The 19,339-nt window shown below is 49.5% G+C and overlaps 7 protein-coding genes across 7 annotated transcripts; 3 read left to right on the forward strand and 4 right to left on the reverse strand.

Moving 5' to 3' along the window:
* Nucleotides 1–312: 312 nt before the first annotated feature.
* Nucleotides 313–2,754, reverse strand: Pdw03_4805 (Lipin Smp2, putative; the record flags this gene model as incomplete). Its single annotated transcript, XM_014675306.1, has 3 exons — nt 313–2,150; nt 2,213–2,581; nt 2,646–2,754. The coding sequence occupies 3 exons, from the start codon at nt 2,752–2,754 to the stop codon at nt 313–315; spliced, it is 2,316 nt and encodes a 771-aa protein (XP_014530792.1).
* A 619-nt stretch (nt 2,755–3,373) lies between these two features.
* On the forward strand, nt 3,374–6,688 carry Pdw03_4806 (Fibronectin, type III-like fold; the record flags this gene model as incomplete). Its single annotated transcript, XM_014675305.2, has 4 exons — nt 3,374–3,417; nt 3,474–3,667; nt 3,723–6,602; nt 6,666–6,688. The coding sequence occupies 4 exons, from the start codon at nt 3,374–3,376 to the stop codon at nt 6,686–6,688; spliced, it is 3,141 nt and encodes a 1,046-aa protein (XP_014530791.2).
* Nucleotides 6,689–6,963: 275 nt separating this feature from the next.
* On the forward strand, nt 6,964–8,364 carry Pdw03_4807 (TRNAHis guanylyltransferase Thg1, putative; the record flags this gene model as incomplete). Its single annotated transcript, XM_014675304.1, has 8 exons — nt 6,964–6,977; nt 7,028–7,117; nt 7,284–7,415; nt 7,470–7,514; nt 7,589–7,764; nt 7,843–7,931; nt 7,983–8,087; nt 8,152–8,364. The coding sequence occupies 8 exons, from the start codon at nt 6,964–6,966 to the stop codon at nt 8,362–8,364; spliced, it is 864 nt and encodes a 287-aa protein (XP_014530790.1).
* Nucleotides 8,365–8,569: 205 nt separating this feature from the next.
* On the reverse strand, nt 8,570–9,364 carry Pdw03_4808 (Protein TMA23; the record flags this gene model as incomplete). Its single annotated transcript, XM_014675303.1, has 1 exon — nt 8,570–9,364. The coding sequence occupies one exon, from the start codon at nt 9,362–9,364 to the stop codon at nt 8,570–8,572; it is 795 nt and encodes a 264-aa protein (XP_014530789.1).
* Nucleotides 9,365–9,988: 624 nt separating this feature from the next.
* Pdw03_4809 (WD repeat protein) lies at nt 9,989–11,880 on the reverse strand (the record flags this gene model as incomplete). Its single annotated transcript, XM_014675302.1, has 6 exons — nt 9,989–10,129; nt 10,234–10,360; nt 10,503–10,840; nt 10,984–11,050; nt 11,198–11,297; nt 11,571–11,880. The coding sequence occupies 6 exons, from the start codon at nt 11,878–11,880 to the stop codon at nt 9,989–9,991; spliced, it is 1,083 nt and encodes a 360-aa protein (XP_014530788.1).
* A 2,603-nt stretch (nt 11,881–14,483) lies between these two features.
* Nucleotides 14,484–15,766, forward strand: Pdw03_4810 (Methyltransferase type 11; the record flags this gene model as incomplete). The annotated part of the gene is made up of 2 exons (XM_014675301.2): nt 14,484–14,815; nt 14,872–15,766. 2 exons carry the CDS (start codon nt 14,484–14,486, stop codon nt 15,764–15,766), a joined length of 1,227 nt encoding a protein of 408 aa, XP_014530787.2.
* A 1,131-nt stretch (nt 15,767–16,897) lies between these two features.
* Pdw03_4811 (WD repeat protein) lies at nt 16,898–18,595 on the reverse strand (the record flags this gene model as incomplete). The annotated part of the gene is made up of 5 exons (XM_014675300.1): nt 16,898–17,972; nt 18,038–18,178; nt 18,248–18,336; nt 18,405–18,466; nt 18,526–18,595. 5 exons carry the CDS (start codon nt 18,593–18,595, stop codon nt 16,898–16,900), a joined length of 1,437 nt encoding a protein of 478 aa, XP_014530786.1.
* Nucleotides 18,596–19,339: the final 744 nt, after the last annotated feature.

Here is a 19,339-nt window from a genome sequence, read left to right on the forward strand (position 1 = left end):
ACACACTATCTATATCATGGTCCTATTCAATCCTCCAAGTATGTGCGCCATGAATGTACAATAACAAATCCAGAAACCCCATGAGCGCCATGATTGCCATGAAGTTAAAAAAAAGACAGGCACAAACGGCCGTGTATGGTGTAGTCTCCAACTCCAGGTCTGCATGCAATAGTGTTGAACTTGAATATCTCGCTGCCAGAGCAGTCTGATGCAGAATCTGACTCAGTAAAGCACTCGTAAGATGGGTATCTAGACGCAAAAAATGCCCAGGAATCAATCCCTTATCAAAGAGGCATGCCAGTGAATGTATGTTCAAGAATTCTGGGGCATCTTTGACCGGATGGGAAGAGAGGTTATGCTCGGCTTAGATGCTTCTTGTGGTTTCTCAGCGATGGGAGACAGTTCCTCTTCACAAATAGCCCCCTCTTCGACTCCGAGATCCTTTTCCACCGATTCAAGTATTGAGCCTGCTGGGTTAGACAAGGCAACCGAGTCCTGAGACATGTAGCTTGCGCCGAGATCCTCCTCGGCCAACTCAGCCTCATCGAGATACTCGCTGCCTTCACCCTCGCTCAAGTCTTCATCATATTCTTCACCACCATCTTCTTCTTCGACCAGGTCTTCGTCTGCGTCTTCCTCGTCTTCATCTTCGTCCTCCTTCTCGCTGTCTGTTGTTGAGAAGTCTGCGAGTTCATGCGGTGTATTTCTCCAGTATGTAAAATCCGTATATTCCTCACCACCGTCGTGCACAAGAAGGCTAGTTGGTGGAAAGAAATGGTCGAGCAGCTCTTGCATCGTCACATAACTGCTCTTGTACTTGTTGAGACTAAGCAAATCCAGGGACACTTCAGCGTTAGAGTTAATTGTGAAAATCCGAGTAGATGGAATGTTCACAGAGCGATAACTCAGTGCGTCTGTCAATCGATTTCCGAAGCCAGCGTAGAAAGGATTTTCTTTGCCGCAGAAGAGGTTGAGGATATCCCGCAGACATGCCATCTTGAAAACTTCGGGTTTTCTCAAATAGATCTCCCGCCGCAGAGCGGCCATAGTGCGATCGGGGCTGCAGATCACTGGACCTCTTGGTAGTCTGTATCCATCTTGGCAAATACCGTGAAGATAGGCCCGTGTGAGATCTGTCTGACCTACAGACCGACTCGTAAGATACATAATATTGTACCCATTGTTGGCAATGTCGGTGTACAATTTGGCGACTCCCGCATGCGTCCAATCACGTCCAATCATATTGAGAACGTGTCCCAACGCATCCGACTTAGTAATAGTTCCATCAATATCAGAAATCACAATCGGGGTGTTGCCATTCCACAAGTACATGTTTGCAGTGCAAACTGCTCTGTTGACACTGAAAGACATTGTGTTGGCGCCAGCCTTCAGATCTAAGGCCTTAAGTTGATCGCTTGTCAAGCGGAGTGTCTTGGCATAGTTGCGGGTTTCGACGGGGAAAGAATCATGCAAGGGTGAATCAGGGGGTGTGGGAAAGCCGGGTTGAACATCTGATTTCGTTCGGTGATGGCGCGTAGTCAATGATGGCTCCAAGACAGCGTGTTCGCCTTCACTGTGGTATCCTGGGTCGGAGAGAGCATCATCGCTCATCCCTATGTTCGGTCGCATGGAGTGAAGAGTGGCTCTCCGATCAGCCAGTTCTTTGGACTCTTCGCTGCTGTATATCCATAAATTGCCATGTTCATCAGCTCCAATCAATGCACCGATGTCATAGCTTCCTTCAAGCTCTTCCGCAAGAATTTTGCGCGCAACAACCTCCGCGCGAAGGGCATCTTCTTCATTGCTTTTGTAGCCGGTCATATCCAACATCAGATCTCCAGTCTCAGTGACATGTGATGGAATATTGGAACCAGACAGCTTCTTTGACAGCGAAATGGCACGAGACACCGCTTCCTGGGGGGACAAAGTAGGGCTACGGGAGCGGTGGTGTGTTTCGCCCTCGATATCAATGTCATGGGGTTCGTTGTTCCCATTTTCTGAATGACCAGAAAGACATTGTTGAGGGGAGCTGGTCGAAAGCACATCGTCCGAATGTGTGTGATCGAGTGTCGGATTAGCGCTCAAGGAGCCGTGCCGCGAACGAGACACATTGGATTCATCGGGAGATCCAGATAATGGTGTTAATATCCCTGTCAAAACGGTCAGTTATGGGAGACTTCGATTAAATCTAAGGGTTGGTAATGTGTCTTACCTAAATCCGTGTTTGCCCGTAGCTTGTTCGATGGCACCGCCATCGCCGGTGGGGTCTTTGCGCCCTCTGACAATGCATCCCTGTTTCCTTTGTCCAGGTCAAGGTAATCGGGTTCTTGCAGCAAAGGCAAAATGTCCGGTTCGCTCTGAGCTCTCGGACTGGCTGCTGGAGATACCAACGGCGAGGTCTGCAAGGATGCGGGGATGTCATCAGTCGTCTCAAAGACGAAGAAAGCCTCACCCCCTTCTCCCAATTTCATAGCATATTCTTGTTTTATGTCGTTCACCTTGAACTCCACCTTCTTCTCAAACGGACGCAAGAGGGAAAACTTGCCAAACCGGACGTGAAAGGGCGAACAAGCAAGGGTGCCTAGAGAGGGAAAAGCCAAATCAGCATGATGCATGAATGCTGCCTGTCGGAGAACTGTAAATACCATCTTCTTGCTCTATGACAATGACATCAATAGCCCCGCTAAGGGTAGCCGGGTTGATGGAATTCCATGTCTTGGAGACGGAACCACTTATAGAGCGATAGAGCTGCATCCCGCCAAATGGAGGTCTAGCACCTTTGATAGCGGCTGTTGGTAAAGTTTCAGACCAATCTGAAGCGAATTCTAGAAATGCAGAGAGGCAAAGAAAGGGTATGAACGGTCAAAAAAGACTGAGACAGGTTTATGGAGGATCAGGAACTTAAAAGGCCCATGTGACTGACACCAGGAGACAATGGACGCGGCCACATAACCATTGTCACGGGATATTGTCAGCACAACATCAGCCACGCAAATGGGATTATAAAATCTCAGTCTGTTGAAAAAAGAAAACAAAGAAGATTTCTTCTGATTCGCTCCGTACTTCCTACATTTGTTGGTTTCGTCAACAGCATTCAACGCCCAACAATTCCGATTATGTCAGCCGTGAAGAATGCCGAGGTCCCATTGCGGCTGATCTCCGTTTGGCGCTAACCTGTTTTGGGGGGCTGAGATTCAAGATCACGTGACAAATATTCTACCGCCCACTCCGGAGAGCATCGGCGATCCTTGCAATTCTCCTGTATCCCGCTGCCCTCGTCCAATGGGTCACAGAAGTTGGGATGTATGAGCCGCTATACTTTGCATTTGACGCTTACCCAGCAGTGGTCCCTCGCGTGAGAGTGCGAGGCGTCATGGCCCTTTTTCTCGCAGTATCGATCTTATGGGCTTTGATCTGGTAAGTCACTTGTCTGTTCCAGCTTTTTCTTTGCTCGACTGGCTCAACGTATGAAGGCTTCTTTATCGTGCATGGCAAGTCTGTCAGACTTCAAATGAGGTTCTAGTCGAAAAGCTTGGTCTCGACATTCCTCCGCCACCAGAGGTCACACTCGAAGAGATTACAGCCCGTGAAATCCGCCTTGCTTGGAAACAGCCCGACTTCCATAACTCAATACATAAGCATATCATTCAGGTGAATAATGTAAAAGGTATAAGATGCCGTGATTATTTCCTGTCACTAAACAAACCACTAACGGTTTCTAGTCGGCGAATCCAAACGAGCAGAAACAGCGGTGGAAATATCGAATTTATTACCTGGGAATATCTATCATATTTGTGTTTTTTCCGTTAGTGCCGCAAACTTTCAAACGCCCAGTGCGATCCTGCATGTCCGCACAAAATCACTTCCGTTGTCCGAAGCCCAGCAAAATGGCAACGCCGGGGGTCCAACTATCCGCGCCTCAATTCCCAGGTCTACAGTCGGCCTACCAACGCCATCTGCCCCGATAATGGCTCGCGAGCACAGTGCAGGCCAATTACCGGGGAAGCGGCCCTCGGCTGGACGGAAAATTTCGCCTGCGGCTGGAACCACGGACGTTTCACACGGCAATTTCGAAGAATCACTCAGGAGCAGAGCAAAAACTGCCAAGGATGAGACTTTGGAGCAATTAGCAGACCGCTTGAAGTCGTTGCAGCACGAGAATGAGAATGTGGAGAAGCAGGGATTAGAGGAGGAAGAAGAACATATTGCACTCCTAAAGGACCTTGAAAAACAGCGCAGCGAACTGCGAAAGCGTGTCAGAGAGAAAGACGAAGCAAGTGGCGACTTGAAAAAGCATGTCTACAAGCTAGAAAGCGTCAACCGGACAGTGCAGGGCGAAAAGTCAAAACGCATGAGACTTCTTCAGCAGAAAGAGGCGGAGCGCCAGAAGCGCAAGAATGACATTTTGCGATGGCAGGAGAAGATTTCACGCATGAACTCCGATGCTATACAGGCAAAGCATGAAAAGGCCAGGATTGAAGAAGAGGCGACGATGCGCGCAGATGAGGTCAGAGCCAAGATCGCGAAAGAGCAGGGGGAGATGAAGACGATCGATGATGAAATTCAGGATAAAGGGGGACGGGTCAAGAAGCTCGAAGAAGAGAGAATGGGATTACAAGAAGGCGATGGTGAAGATGGCAAGGAGCTAGATCGGATTGACAACGAGCGAGCTCGTCAGTGGGAGCACAAGCTAGGAAACCTACATGCACGTTATGCCACACTTGTGAATCTGCACGTACAGGCCCAGCAACAATATCAAGAAGCCCAAGAACGTCTAAAGTGGCTTACGGCTCAACGACCCAGCAGCTCAGGACCCTTTGCCTTCCCGACCTTGGATCTCGACATGTCGAATACTGCCACCATTCGTCCCCGTCGCCATCGCAGCTCACTTAACAGCAATATGTCTTCCCCTCTGAATTTTCCGGGTATCGAAACATCGTTTCCAAGTACCGTCAACTACAACCCATCCGGTCACTCACCTACATTCGCTCCCAGCTCTGCGTTTTTCAATATTAATAACGGTATGGCTCTTCAAGGCTTGTCCGATCCCCCTGAGATCATGCGCTCCGATACGGAAGTCGCTTTCAATAACCCACAAATGAGTCCCCGTGCGGACGCCCTCTTGCCATCCGATCTCCTTGGTGACGAGGAGTCCCCAGAATTCCCACGATCTATAATTCGTCCAAGATTTCCAACTATGGAGGCATCTAGTACTCCCTTAGACAACTTCGGTCACGGCCCAGTGTCGCCTGTTTCTTCAGACAGTCGAGCGGGCAGTACTTTTGCCAGTCCACTAGAAACTCAAAATCGACAGGACGAATCTCAAGGTGCCCATTTGTCTGCTGCTGGGGAAGCCCCAAAAAGCGCATCCCGAAAGCTCTCTGGACTTTTCGGCTTTCACCGGCCTCGCGGGAAAACCTTGGCAGATGAATCTCCTATGCTGGGTTCTTTGAAACCCGGTCAGAGTCAATCCTTCCCTCGCAATGTCGATGAGCTAGATCCAATCGGTGCGCGCCGGCGACGATCGAGTTATACTGGTAATTGGGCGAACCCGATGTCATTGTTCCCTCGAAGCAACACGGCTGGTGTCACCCTAGACAGCTCTTCGGATCATGCACCTTCCCGGCGAGCTGCTTTTTCAAATATCTTCTCATCCAGCAAGTTTGGCTTCGGTGGTGCTGGCACACGCGGGAATCCCGATCTTAGCAGTGGATACAATCAATTCAGTCCTCGACATGACCCTATTGATCCATCATCGCTTCTTGGTGGCGTTCGACGTGGTTCTCTGTCCCCGCGACCTTCGTTGACCTCCTTCGACACACCAAATCAGCTTCCGCACCCCTCGACAGACAACCGCCATTTCGGATGGCCATCAACTGATAATGCTGGACACCGCAACAGCCCGCTTGGATTTGACTGGGCCGCACCATCCAATTGGTCTCGTGCTCCTTCTCGGCGACCTTCAATCCAGTATGGATCGTCAGGCCATCTTCCTCTCGGTCTAACCGGCGAGCCTGATTTCGTGGAGGATACGTTTGACCGCCATCATCGGCCCCTCCAAGCCCCGATTGGCACTCGTCCATCATCGTCTCATCGACCGGTGACCCCAAAACTGAATCCTACTGCTCCGGCGTTCACGGCGGTTCTCGCCGGAGAGAAGTCGGAAGTCGACACAGACAAGAGCAATGATCCCGACAGTCCGTTTGATATCCACGAGTACGATGGATCTCCTTCGGACTCTCGCACATCTCACTCCCTGTCCCTTTTCACTGGCGATTCGTATGAATCATTGGAGCGCATGCCATCTGGAGCTTCCCTGGACAATGCCTCTAAGGAATCGTTTATTCGCAAGATCACGCGCAAGGGCAGTTCTAGCAAGTTCAGCTCATGGAAAGATCGTTCTGGACTTTTCTCTAAGAAAGGTGAATCCTCACAAGGTGACATTGACGTGGATGCCGCCAGCGAGGCGCAACTCGGTAAGAGTGTCGACAGCACTGTCTCAAGTGTGACTTCCACCGACCGCTCAACTCGCAGCAGCCTCGGATTCTTTTCTCGTAAGTCCCGCAAGTCTGATAAGGCCAGCGAGACTAGCGAGCGAGCCGGTGAGACTGGCGATGAAGAGATTCTTGAGATTGAGAACTGATGATTCTCACATGTATCTATAGACTATCTTGCTTCTGTCCTTTGACTTTCATATCCTCGGGTTTTTTGAAATGCGTCTCAACCACATGCTAGTTTTATTCGAGAACTTTTTGCATTCTATATTGCATTTACCTTGGTATATCTAGATATTGTAGTGAACCATAGTCTTAGTAGAAAGTTTCAACCCGCTTTTCTCAAATCAAGAATCCTCAAGTGACTGGGGGCAGATCCGGGCGGGCAGAAATCGCCCGCACCAAATGACACTTCCAATCTCCGGACCTACTCCTCGCTTTACATCAAAAGTCCAGTAAATCCAAAAAAATGGCGAACTCAAGGTAAGCTTTGAAATTCCAACAAATCCAATCCGCCTACTAAAAGAACACAGATTTGAGTACGTCAAGTCTTTCGAGCAGCCGGACGTGCTGCTCCCCAATACGTGGATTGTGGTCCGCATTGATGGACGAGGATTTCACAAGTGAGTCCCCATCTCTCGTTGCGGGGATGCCCTTTGCATAAGGAACTCTCGTACATTGAGGAAAAACGGCATCTACATATCCATCTTTCTATGCATATCTTTCACTTCGATATGACTGCTGTTCAACAATGCAACCATCTGTGCGTGCCGAGTCTAACATTCATAGACTATCTGATCACTACGCTTTCGCGAAACCCAACGACCGCCGGGCACTGGATTTGATGAATGCTGCGGCAGTTGAGGTCATGAAAGAGCTTCCGGACCTATGTATCGCCTATGGAGTCAGTGATGAATTCAGGTATTTTCGCTTGTTTCATCGCTATCCTCGCAATTTCTGACAGTATTCGCACAGTTTTGTCTTCCACCCCAACTGCCAACTTTTTGAGCGACGTAATGGGTGAGTGCGCTTCTTTGGTTCTATGTGCGATGTCGTTTCAAAGAACAGCCATTGACAGAGCTTCTTCCGTCCAGAAAATTAGTGACCACCATTGTCTCTACGTTCACAGCACACTATATCTACAAGTGGAGCGAGTACTTCCCTGAAAGACCTCTTCTGCCACCGTTTCTGCCATCTTTTGATGGACGTGCAGTCATCTACCCAAATAACCGAATTCTCCGCGATTACATGAGCTGGAGACAGGTCGACTGTTAGTAACTTTGTCACGGCTATACAGCCTTGCAGTGCCCTGGTTTCGAACCACATTAGGCTAATACAAGATGGCTAGGTCATATCAATAACCTCTACAACACTACCTTCTGGGCAATGGTGCTTCAAGGTGGAATGAGCAACACAGACGCCGAGCAAGAGTTAAAGGTAGGCTACTGCTCTTCCAATTCGAAGAACAAGCAGTTGACTTGATATCAGGGTACTGTGTCTGCAGACAAGAATGAGATTCTCTTCAAGCGGTTTGGAATCAACTACAACAACGAGCTGGAGATTTATAAAAAGGGCACTGTTCTATATCGCCAGGTATGCACGAATTCATATTATTGTTCCTTTCTGTGCCGACCCGATCTAATACCTCTATCAACAGTTCGAGCTGGAGGAACCTAAGGCTAATGTTTCATCTGTGGATGATGACACGCCGGTGGTCGAGTCTAAGCTGTCAAGGTCACAGCAAGACAAGATTCGCAAACTGCGCCGGAAAGCCCAGGTCGTGATTGACCATGTCGATATCATCAAAGATGAGTTCTGGGAGAAACGACCTTGGATTCTATCAGGTAATCCTGGGAAATTGCCAGCGTAGCTTAGCTCCGACAGCCCCATGCATAAAAAGCAAATGACATTTACATTTTCTTTGGTTGCTATGGTCGTGGTTCTACCAAACAAAATGGGTATATTGGCTTATATATGGTGTAAAGAGAAAACAGGTATATGCAGAATTTTGTACATGATCCTGACGTGCATGCAAAGCGCTGGAATATCAAAATAATTGAAACGAAATGGACACATCAGGCTTTAGCGTCCTTCCTGTCCTTCTTCTCCTTTTTAGACTTCTTTTTTGAGTCTTCAGCAGCCCCATCACCTCCTAAGCTCTTGGTCTTCTTGCTCTCCTTCTTTTCCTTTTTCGCCGCCTTCTCCAACCGCGCAACAGCCTCATCTGTCTCGGTCGTCTCCGCCCCAGTCTGATCAGACTCCTGATCAATTGATGTAGGCGTCGGATAATCCTCCTCAGAAGCAGTGCGCTTCTTCTCCTTCAAAGCCTTCTTCGCAAGCTTCCCAGCAATCTTCTTCTCCTTCCTCTCAGCCTTCGCAGCCCTCTTCACACGTCTCGCCTCCTTCCTCTCCGCCTTCTCCACCTTCCGCGCAGCCTTGGCCACTTTCCTAGCCTTGCGATCGCCCTCATCCTCATTCTCCCGCTTGCGCTTCGATTTGGAGGTAGAAGTCGACGTCCCGCTCTCGTCCTGCTTCTTCTTATCCGTTCCCTCAAGCGTACCAGCCAACCCATCTCCCCTCACAAAGTGCCGATAAAGCTCACTCGTCAGCGCATTGTTCTCGCGCGCTGATGTGGCCTCGAAACTGTCGTTCCCCACGCCCTTCAGCGCATCTTCGAACCCGCGCAGCCACCACTGGTTCGTCGGGTCTTTTGTTGTCTTCTTGCCCACGCCGTGGTTATTCGCTTTGCGTGATACGAGGAGCGGTCGGGTAAGGCCTAATCCGCTGTGTGCACCCGGTCGTTTGTTTGGGTTCAGTGGGTTGCCGGGGCCGGACCAGCCGTGCTTGATTAGGTAGGCTTGGGCGTCCATTTGGTGAGTGATTTGTTTGCTCTTGAGGTGGTGGTTTTGACGGGCAATGAGGTTTGGTTTTGTTTTTTTTTTTGGGAATTTTGGTGTGTTTCACGTAATACTTGGGCTTGTATGTTGTGGAATAGAGACTTGAGGGAGTCCCTTGAAAAGTTTCGATAGGAAAAAAAAAAAGGTTGAGAGATAAGATTGTGATTTCCGTCCAGAGGTCATGTGAATCAGCTTGGCTTCAGTCCAAGAAGGTTCCTAGTTCGATCCGGGATACGACTACTTCTTTATGCTGATTGGTTTTCTATGATTTGCTTTTAGGATGTGTGCTTCGGTTTGGAGTGTTTTAAAAAGACGGATTGGAACGAAAAAAATCGTGTTCAATTTTAGCCTTTGTGCCCTAACAGAGATGCGATCTAGGTACGGAGTATATATTTCTAACCTTGATGTGTATTACTACCGTGCCAACAACTACCAGCTAATCCTTCAAACCAAGCAGTTAAAATCCTGACAACAGAGTCTCATCTGACCTAAACGCAGAGCTATCTTTTTTTACCCACACCCCAGATACCCAATGATATACAAAAGACAGACGTCAGCAGCAGATGCAGATGCCTTCACCCGCCCAAAGTATACAGACTAGTACGGCTTGAACCTATCCTTCTTCTTCTCCTTGGGGCGAGCCTTGGAAGACCCAGGCTGAACTGGGGCATCACTCTCCTCGGCAGGTCTCCATACTCGTACGAAGCCATCCTCACCACAGGTGAAAACTGATTGACTCTAGTCGAGGTAGTGGTATTAGCGAGGGTTCTAAGTAACGAAAGCCAGAAAACAAGCAAACTGATTTAATACACAACAAGAGTCATTCCCGAAAAAACACGTACCTGTTCATCCAAATAAACCGAGCGCACAACCTCCTCGCAATGAGCACGGGGCAAGCGCCACAGATTATCCCGGTCTAGCTTCCATGACGGGCTGGAAACGAGTGGGACAAGATCGAGACGGTTGTCACTGCAAGACATTGATTAGCACACACCCACGAGCCTAGCCCAAGAGCCCAGAAATACACAAGCACAACGGCACACGGGCAGGTCATGCCCTCTTCTTCCGGGCACTAAACACAAAACCAGACAAAGCAAAGCAAGAAACATACATCTTATTCCCAGCGGCTATGTACGGCCCTTGCGCACCACAGCAAAGCTGCGCAACGTATTCACAGCCTAGTGGGTCACGCACGTCACCAAAATGGACGGGCTCGGGCTCCTGCGAGGTATCGTCCGGGTCCGTGGCTGGGTACACGGAGAAGTGCTCGTCATGGCTGAGGGCGAAGATGGTGCGCTCCGATAGGAACCCAGCATGGTGTACGGAGCCGTGGTTGATCACTTGCACCAGGGCTTCGTCTTCATCAGTTACAGTCGTATCGTAGATGTTGACCAGTCCGTCCGTGCTGCCGGAGAGTAAGATGTTGCTACGCGTCGGGTGATATTGGAGCTGTGTACCACCGGTACCAGGCAAGGTGCCGATATCATGATTAGTCTGGCTATTTCTCCATGTGGATGTTGAACTGGATGGTGACGGTGGCGTGGGGGAGGAGGGGGAGAGGGTCGTCGAGCTTAGAATGGAGGCACACTTACCTCGGTGACATCGTCGTTGTGGCTCTCCACATATCGGAGGCGAAATTCTTGAGGGGAGCGGATATCCCTGTGTGTTGGTTAATGGGATTTGGGTTTGATGATAGAGCATGGCTATTCTTGTCGTGGGGGTTGAAGGCAGGTCCTGATACATTTATCGAATGATGATACTAGGCCTAGCATTCAAGTCAAAACTAAGGTATAAGATGAAACCTACCAGAATGCAACAATCGCCTGCGAAGAGACAAGCTCCGTTCCCGCAACAATCGTGTTTGTCTCCGGGTTACAAGCCACAGACAGAACAGGCGACTGTTTCACTAGATAAATCGACAATGAATTAGCAAGCATGCATTGGATAAGACAGTAACGAAACCCGCATCCAAGCCAGGAACATCCTTGAATCCAAGGGCCGATAAATTCCCCGAAACCCAGTAATAAGCCAGCAGAAATGCAGCAGCTAAACACAATATGCACTTGTCCCAAGCAGGGTTCCGAACACAACCCAAACAGGCAATAGATGTATAGAACCCCAAAAAGAAAACCAACGTTTTTTTTAAAAAAAATAAAAGGCTTAACCAAAACAAACTCACCCGTTTCCATCTCCACAACCGGACTTCCATTTCCAGCCCGAACATCCCAAACCTTCACCTTTCCATCGCGGCCACCCGTAGCCAAAAGGTGCGCGTCGCCCATGGCGAAGCTCCGCAGAGCGGTAACACCATTGTGCGTAGCGTTCGAAATCACAGTCCCGCGATCAAGATCGGCGGCGTCAAACACTCGCAGCGAATCATCTGATGAGATGGCGGCGAAGATCCCCGGTGCTGAAGGGACGATCGAGTAGATGTAATTCTCCGCCGGCAGCGACAGAGTCGATGAGGCCACTGCTTTGAGCGTGTGCATTGTGAATGATTAGGGAGAGCTGATAGTCCCCTTACCTTCAGCGCGGCTGAATTTCGCTCTCGCTTTTGAATTTGATCTAGAGACGCTGATCTCTGGGGTTTAACCCGCTGTGGCTGATGCGAGGGGTCGCGATTACTGTTTCCGAGATGTAGATTAATGTCTCCGAGCGTGTGTGTGTGTGTGTGTGTGTGTGTGTGTGTGTGTGTGTGTTGTGTATTGTTGTATGAATTTTACGTATTATTGTGGCAATTTAATCAATTCCTTTGGAAGGTGAGGTTCAGAGTTTGGCTAGGGAAAATTTCCTGGCGGGGACGTGGGGCTTCCGCGTGCGATGTACTGAGGTGATGTGCTTCAATGTACGAAGTACAGAGTACATTTTGGAGACTGATCATTCACTACACACCTGTCTATGTATGTTGTATATCACCGATATGACATGTGTATCACAAAAATGTAGAAAGAAATGACAACAGTTTCCAGTGTCTTGTTGAAAAGTCTTGAAATTGAAAAGGAATTCCCGAGAATAAGGGGCAAGAAAAAGCAAGCATGGAGTGCTCCGTACAACGTACGCTAGAGATTAGTCCCAAACACTGCATCATGCACTGAGAAACCCAATCCCATGAGCTGTCAGTACCAGGAGACCTGAGTTTGTGATCAACATCCTTCAAAGACGAGTCGGCCTCAATATCTGGAAAGATCGGTGATCAGCGCGGTAAGCGCCGGGTCGCGTGAGATTTTTAACTGTTGCACATTATCATTGCACGGAGTACTCCGTACTCCGTACAGAATATGTAATATGCAAGGAGACACCGAGTCGGGGTTTGACCACCTCTCTTTGCGGGACGGAGGAGTACGGAGTACGGAGTACGGAAGAGATCCTCAACAATCGGGGGTTATTACTAATGTGAATCAGCGCCCGGGGTGGAACCGGTGTCCTGGGAAGCCTAGTATCCCGATGGGGAAAGACCCTGGATCATTACTGGGCTTGGGGACTGTTGACACGTATAATGCATGGTGTGTTGTATATGGATTAAGGTGTACGGAGTACCGAGTACTCTGTACAGAGTATGGGTTTAAAAAAAAAAGAAAAAAAAAAGGGAAGGTTTTGACACGAGTCACGACCCAGCATGGTGGTCTTAGGGTCATTCTTACATATCACAAAAGAATCCTTAAAGGATTAGGGCCAAGGCGCAGCTAAGGTGCAGCGCTAAGGTGGCCAAGACGTGGTATCCCACTTGATTCGCTCGAATGTCACATCCACGGACCCAGCGCCATGGGTTGCGGTGAGGGGGAGATTTACCAGTGCACACTACAAATTGCAGGGGATGTACTTTGTTTTTCCCTTTTTTTTGGTTTTATTTTGTTTTAACATTTTATTTTATTTTTGTTTTTTTTTCAAAACGAGCATAATGTAGAGTGTGGATGTGACAGTCGGTGTACATGCACATTCCCCAGGTGCAGTCAGAACAGATCTATTTACAGAAGATACGGAGTACACCAAGGGACAATGAAAAGCGCCACGCTTACCCGAGGCTTGACGTCTTTACCACTCTGTTGGGCCCTCACCAAGTGGAATCCCTGGAAATGAGAGGCCCAGACGGTCCGCATCCCGCTAAGGCGTGGGTCGACATTTTGGTCCACGTCGATCTAGCGGAGTTGAGAATACAGAGCAATTGGTATTCCATTGGTATTCATATTAGGAATATCCCAAAAAGACAGATCTAAAGAAAAGCAAAAAGCAAAGCAACAATGCCAAAATGGGCCTAAAAGAAAGGCAACGGATTTACCTACATTATCAGGAGACCTAGCAAGAATCTCAAGCCCTAATTGGTTTAGCTTCTTCAACCGGTGCTTTGGGATGCCTGTGCATGAAGTCTTGCACATACGATGTATAGACTCCATGATAAATACAGTGTGAGATTACCCGATGCGGAGTATTATGGGTTGAAGTGTCAAATTTGGCACCCAAATATAACTTGTTAATATTCTTTTCATTGGAAGTATTCCATACACCATACGAGTACCGGTAGTGCGGATCGTACTTTTCCCTGTACTTCTGCACAGGATCCTGCACTATACTGCTGTTCTCATTTCCCCTTCTCTCATCCTTGTGCCTTTCCCATTCTTTCTTTGCTGGCTGCTTTACCCGCACCCCGCTACCCGTGGGCCCCGACGGGAAGGAAACCGCAGCTTCACAACCTTAAAAAACCTCCTCCTCTTCACCCCTCAGCTTTCTCTTTTGAACAGAAGCTGGAGCTGGAGTTGAAGTTGGAGTTAGAGCCGAGTAAGTTCACCTGCGATTCGAGCTAGTTGTCTCGAAATTTCGACTCCCTAACCTTCACCCGACCGTGCGATCCGCCCTGTCGCAGAACCTTTCATTTGGCCCAAGCTTATCACGCTTGCTCGTGTGCTTTAGTGTCTCACAGCGAACTTGCTATTTGAATCTGCTTGTTTCCCTTTCCTGACTGGCATGGTCGGTCGATGCACAATTGCCTCGGATATTCTGCGCGATCATTGATTGATCATCGATATCAACGGTCACGATGGCCTTCAGAGAGTCTTCTAGTTCCTTTCCCGTGCCTGACCGCACATCGTTGCCGAAGATGTTTACGAACGGGGACTCCAGGATGCGACACCTGCCTCCCATCACTTCTCCACCCCCGCCCAAACGATACAAGTCCGAGTCAATCCCAGCGAGCGATGCAGGCCACTCCAGATACTATTCGCACTCCGTGGCGGCGAGTGATCGAGTCAGATCACGACAACCGTCTTCCGCAATGGACTTGTATACGCTGATCGACAGAGATCCGGTCGATAAAGACCCTCGCAGGAATGCTCGCTTCACCAGCAATGGGTCGGTGGCCACACAGGCATCCCACACCTCGAACACGTCTCAAGCATCGCGATCCTCTCCCATCATAATCTCCGATCCCAAGTATGTCACGTTATACTTTATTGTGTAAATTCAATGGCTGACCTCTATCCTAACAGAATACCGGAAAAGTATCCGAATCACATGGAGAACGGCCGGATGTACCATGGCTATCGAAAAGGAATCTACCCGCTCCCGTGCGACGAGGAAGAACAGGACCGTCTCGACATATTCCACAAATTGTTCACGGTTGCACGGGCCGAAGATGGTTTGATCTATGCACCGCACCCGCCGGGATCCAAAATTCTCGACCTGGGCTGTGGAACGGGGATCTGGAGCATTGAGGTTGCGAACAAATATCCGGATTCCTTCGTAGTCGGAGTTGACCTTGCGCCAATTCAACCGTCCAATTTGCCAAAGAACTGCGATTTCTATGCCCCGTTCGATTTTGAGGCGCCCTGGACCATGGGGGAAGATTCATGGGATATCATCCACATGCAGATGGGATGTGGTAGTGTCGCAAATTGGCCAAGTCTCTATCGACGTGTCTTTCAGCATCTCCGGCCGGGTGCCTGGTTTGAGCAGGTCGAAATTGATTTCCGGCCCCGCGTTGAGGACAAAGACGGTGAACCGGGACGCGCCATGGCTAGCTGGTACTCGACCTTGAAGCATGCAACTGAAGCTACCATGCGGCCCCTGGCTCACAGCTCCAACGACACGATCCGGAATTTGCAAGAAGCGGGCTTCACCGAGATCGACCATCAGATCGTGGGACTGCCTATGAATCCATGGCACCCCGATTCCCACGAGCAGAAAGTGGCGCGCTGGTACAATTTGGCGATCTCTGAGAGCGTTCAGCCATTATGTTTAGCTCCTTTCAGTCGTGTTCTTTCGTGGTCTAGGGAGCAGATCGACCGCATTGCATTCGATGTCAAGCAGGAAGCTTTCGACAAAAAGATCAAAACATACAACCTTCTGCATATCTATCAAGCGCGAAAACCTGTCGAGGAATAAGCTGGTGCATCGTACCCCATGGCAGTTGCATCTGCAGGCTGGGATGGAACGTCGCAGTCGACCGAAGGACAGCTCCTTTGATCTGAAGGAGGTGATCTCGACACTATTGGCTTTATTGCTCGAAAAGCACACTCACCTGATCATCGGATTCAAAAATAGACCGGACCGCTCTCAGACTTTGGCTGGCCCAGAGTGCACTTGCCGCGTTACGTTGAATCTGCTCCTGCTGCAAGTGGCTGCAACTAGATGTTCGCTCCAGAGCCAACGGCTTTTCAGCGTAGCTTTATGATTTTGTTTTGTTCCGTGTCCAGGTCTGCCGAGATATACTATCTCTGGAAAAGGGTTGGCCTTATAGACCCCAACTGCTGACGGGACCATGAACATCGTTTAATTGACTTCTTGAGGAGGTTTGGGGGAGTTGCTGACGGCTGACACGATGTGTATGTTCTTTCGACGTGCTTCTTTCTCTGTGCCCACGGCCCACTCGGGTCATGAATTTTCTTTCCTTCGACACCACTGAATCCTTCCTTTTTCTTTGTCTCTTTTCTCTGCATGCTGGAGTTTGCATCTCGTGGCGTTTTGGGCTTTCGGCCGCGGATCTCGAATCTTTTTGGCTTGTGATATATACCCAGATTACCTTCCTATAGTTTCCGACACTTCCATTTGCTACCGAATGACAAGTCAATCAGTGTCTCTTCAGAATTACCTTTGGTTTTTGCTTTCTGATCTCCTGTGTCTCTTACTTCTCTGATAGCTGAATTGGCTTAGTGTGCTGGGACCGACCAGCAAGTCCAGTTTAATACGACAACAGCTGCCCATTCCCTTGATCATATTTTCAAACATTGCCATTGCCATTCTTCTGTAAAGGAGATCTCGAGTCTTCAAAAGGTATCTACATATAGCCCCATTGAATGTGGTAGCGCCCTGAACATTTTAATCATCATGTATATTGGTCACAGCAGAATTCTAACCCCCCCCCCTTAGAGGATTTTCCTCCCAACGCCAGATTATAAACAAATCATCTCCGCCCTAAATATGAACGCCACTATGCAAAGTATGCTAGTAAAGTCCCCCAACAACGGAGATGTAGGAGGCAGAAACAGACAAGACACAAGAAGGAGACCCAGCCAACTAGCGCCGTCGAGTCCTAGTAGTACCCCTCGAAGCCCCATTAGTCGCAGGCTTCTCCGCATCCCCATTGACACCCTCCCTTCCAGCCCCAGGGGTCCTCCGCCGCATGGTGCCCGGTCCAACAGCAACGACATCCTCACCAGAGTCACTGTCCTCAATATCCAGCAAGACAGGGAGATTAAATGGTTCAACGCCATCCGCATCCACATCCTCCTTCACCGAATCAAGCGTCACAGCATCCGGCTCCTCGTCTTCCTGATCCAGTCGTCGCTGATGCACCTGCTCAGCGGGGTGAACATCAAACTCATCCTCCGCCTCCATGTACTCGACATTCTCCTCGACCTCGCCGAAATCTGGCGCCAGCGCCGACCATTTCTGCGGCGATACTATCGACCACGTGTAGATACACCCAGTCTCTAGTCCACACGCTACAACCATCGGCCTGCTCGGGTGCCATTCCACAACGCCGAGTTCTTCGCGAGGCCCTTCCAGGATCTTGACCAGCGAGCCGTGGCTGCGTTCCCACACGTAGATATCAGGATTCATGAATGTTGTGGCGGTGACGAACTCGCCTGTCGATGAGAATGTCACGTGGTTCCAGCTGAGTCGGTTGACCACGTCTTGGAACTTGTGTTCCACGTGTAGTTTTATCGCGGATGGTTCCAAGCCGATTCCCAGCTGTGATAGGTCTGGCATTAGCACTGTGCGGATTACTCGGTCTGAGCTGTTGACTAGGAGGTCGCGTCCGTTGCTGGCTAATCGGAGGAGGATTACGACTCCGTTGCAGAGGCGCATTGAGTGGATTGTGGTGCAGGTTTGGGTTTCGATGATGTTGATCCAACCTTTTGATGTGCCGGCGATTATGTGGTTGCCGAAAGCTGTGAAGATGGTTACACATGTCGAGTGCTTGGCATCTTGTGCTGCTTGTTTGGCAGCTACGACCGGGTCGACTTCTTCACCGTTTGGGGCTTGCGGTCTGAGAGGGGCGGAGGGGATGATTCGTTTGATTGGTTTGGTGCTGGAGACGTCAACCAGTACTGGTTGATCTTCGAAGAGGGAGGCGACGAAGAGGAGGCTGGAGAACAGAATGGGTCAGTCATTATGGTTTATTAGATAGTCGGGGAGTTATGGTAGATATACTGGTTGAATGGGTGTAGCTCCGCGATGTATACTGGCGCCTCGAATCGGACTGTGCGGATTCGTGAGCCGTCCTTGAGATCCCAGAGGATGCATTTCCAGTCTTGGGAGGAGGTGAGGAGGTAGCGGCCATCACGAGACCAGCTGAATTTGTAGTTAGTAATTTTTTGGGGTCTAACATAAATCAGCGGTTTGAGTCTGAGGGAATTGTACCTCAAAGACTGGATCTGCCGTGTGTGGCCTTGCAATTTGCGCGCCACGCCATTGGTCTCAATGTCAAAGATTACCACTGTTCCATCTACCTAGAGCCTGTCTTAGTCTTCCGGCCGTTGCTTGAGGATGTCTATCTTTGGAATTGGGGTCCACAAACTCGTCCGGAGGCAAGGTAGTCGCCTTTGTGGTTGAAGCTTAAACATGTCGCATGGCCGCTGCCTACATCGCGTTGACTCGGTCAATATTCTTTATTGCCAGCAAATGTGGGTGGTACATACTCAGCTTCTCTGTCAAAGTATCTGGGTATTCCTGCGCCAGGACAAACGGATCGACAAGCGAGAGGTTCATTGCGCTAGAGGTATGTAGATGGAGGTAGATATCTGAATTAAAAGTGAATCCTCGGCCTATAAGATAGACCAGGATAGTGATTGGTATTCAAACATCCAATTAAAACTCCAGAATATAGTGAAACACCTGAGATATCTTCTGCGTAATGATGGTGATAATCTTAGACCCTTCTGCCTGTGCCATAGGATAAGATGCAAAGGCGGTGACAAGTGCCATCTAAAACAAACCTGCATTGATGCCTAAGATTGATGCCTCCAACATTCACCGCTCCCACCTACCACAGTCAAAGGTACGGTCAGTCTGCCTTTTCCTGCACTTTTGGGAAGGTACCCACAATTCTGCCAAAGCGGTGAGGCATCGTTTAGACGGCAACCATCGTGCAGGGAAAACTCAAGCCCCATCACAGTGAGGCAACCTCAGAACATCACCCTTTCATCTCCCCGACACGCCATCCACCCACCGCCTCCACAACCCAGGAGGATCGCGCCTTCTCATCGCGATACTTCTTCAACATACTGCGAAGACGATCTTCTTTGCCGCGCTCCCTTTCTCCTTCTTCTCTTCTCCGTGACGTTCGGGACCTATAGGTCGCCGGCGCCCTCGTGGCAAGGGCTGCCCAAGGCCTCAGCCGGCCAGCTGCTTCCACACCACCTTCTTTTCATCGCTGCTACGTATAAATCTGACTTTAAGCTTACGAGCAAGTCTATCACTTGCTTTTTCACGACGTTTGAAAGCTGAGCTTCG

The sequence above is a fragment of the Penicillium digitatum genome, chromosome 1 (assembly GCF_016767815.1).
Source record: "Penicillium digitatum chromosome 1, complete sequence".
Lineage (NCBI taxonomy): Eukaryota > Fungi > Ascomycota > Eurotiomycetes > Eurotiales > Aspergillaceae > Penicillium > Penicillium digitatum.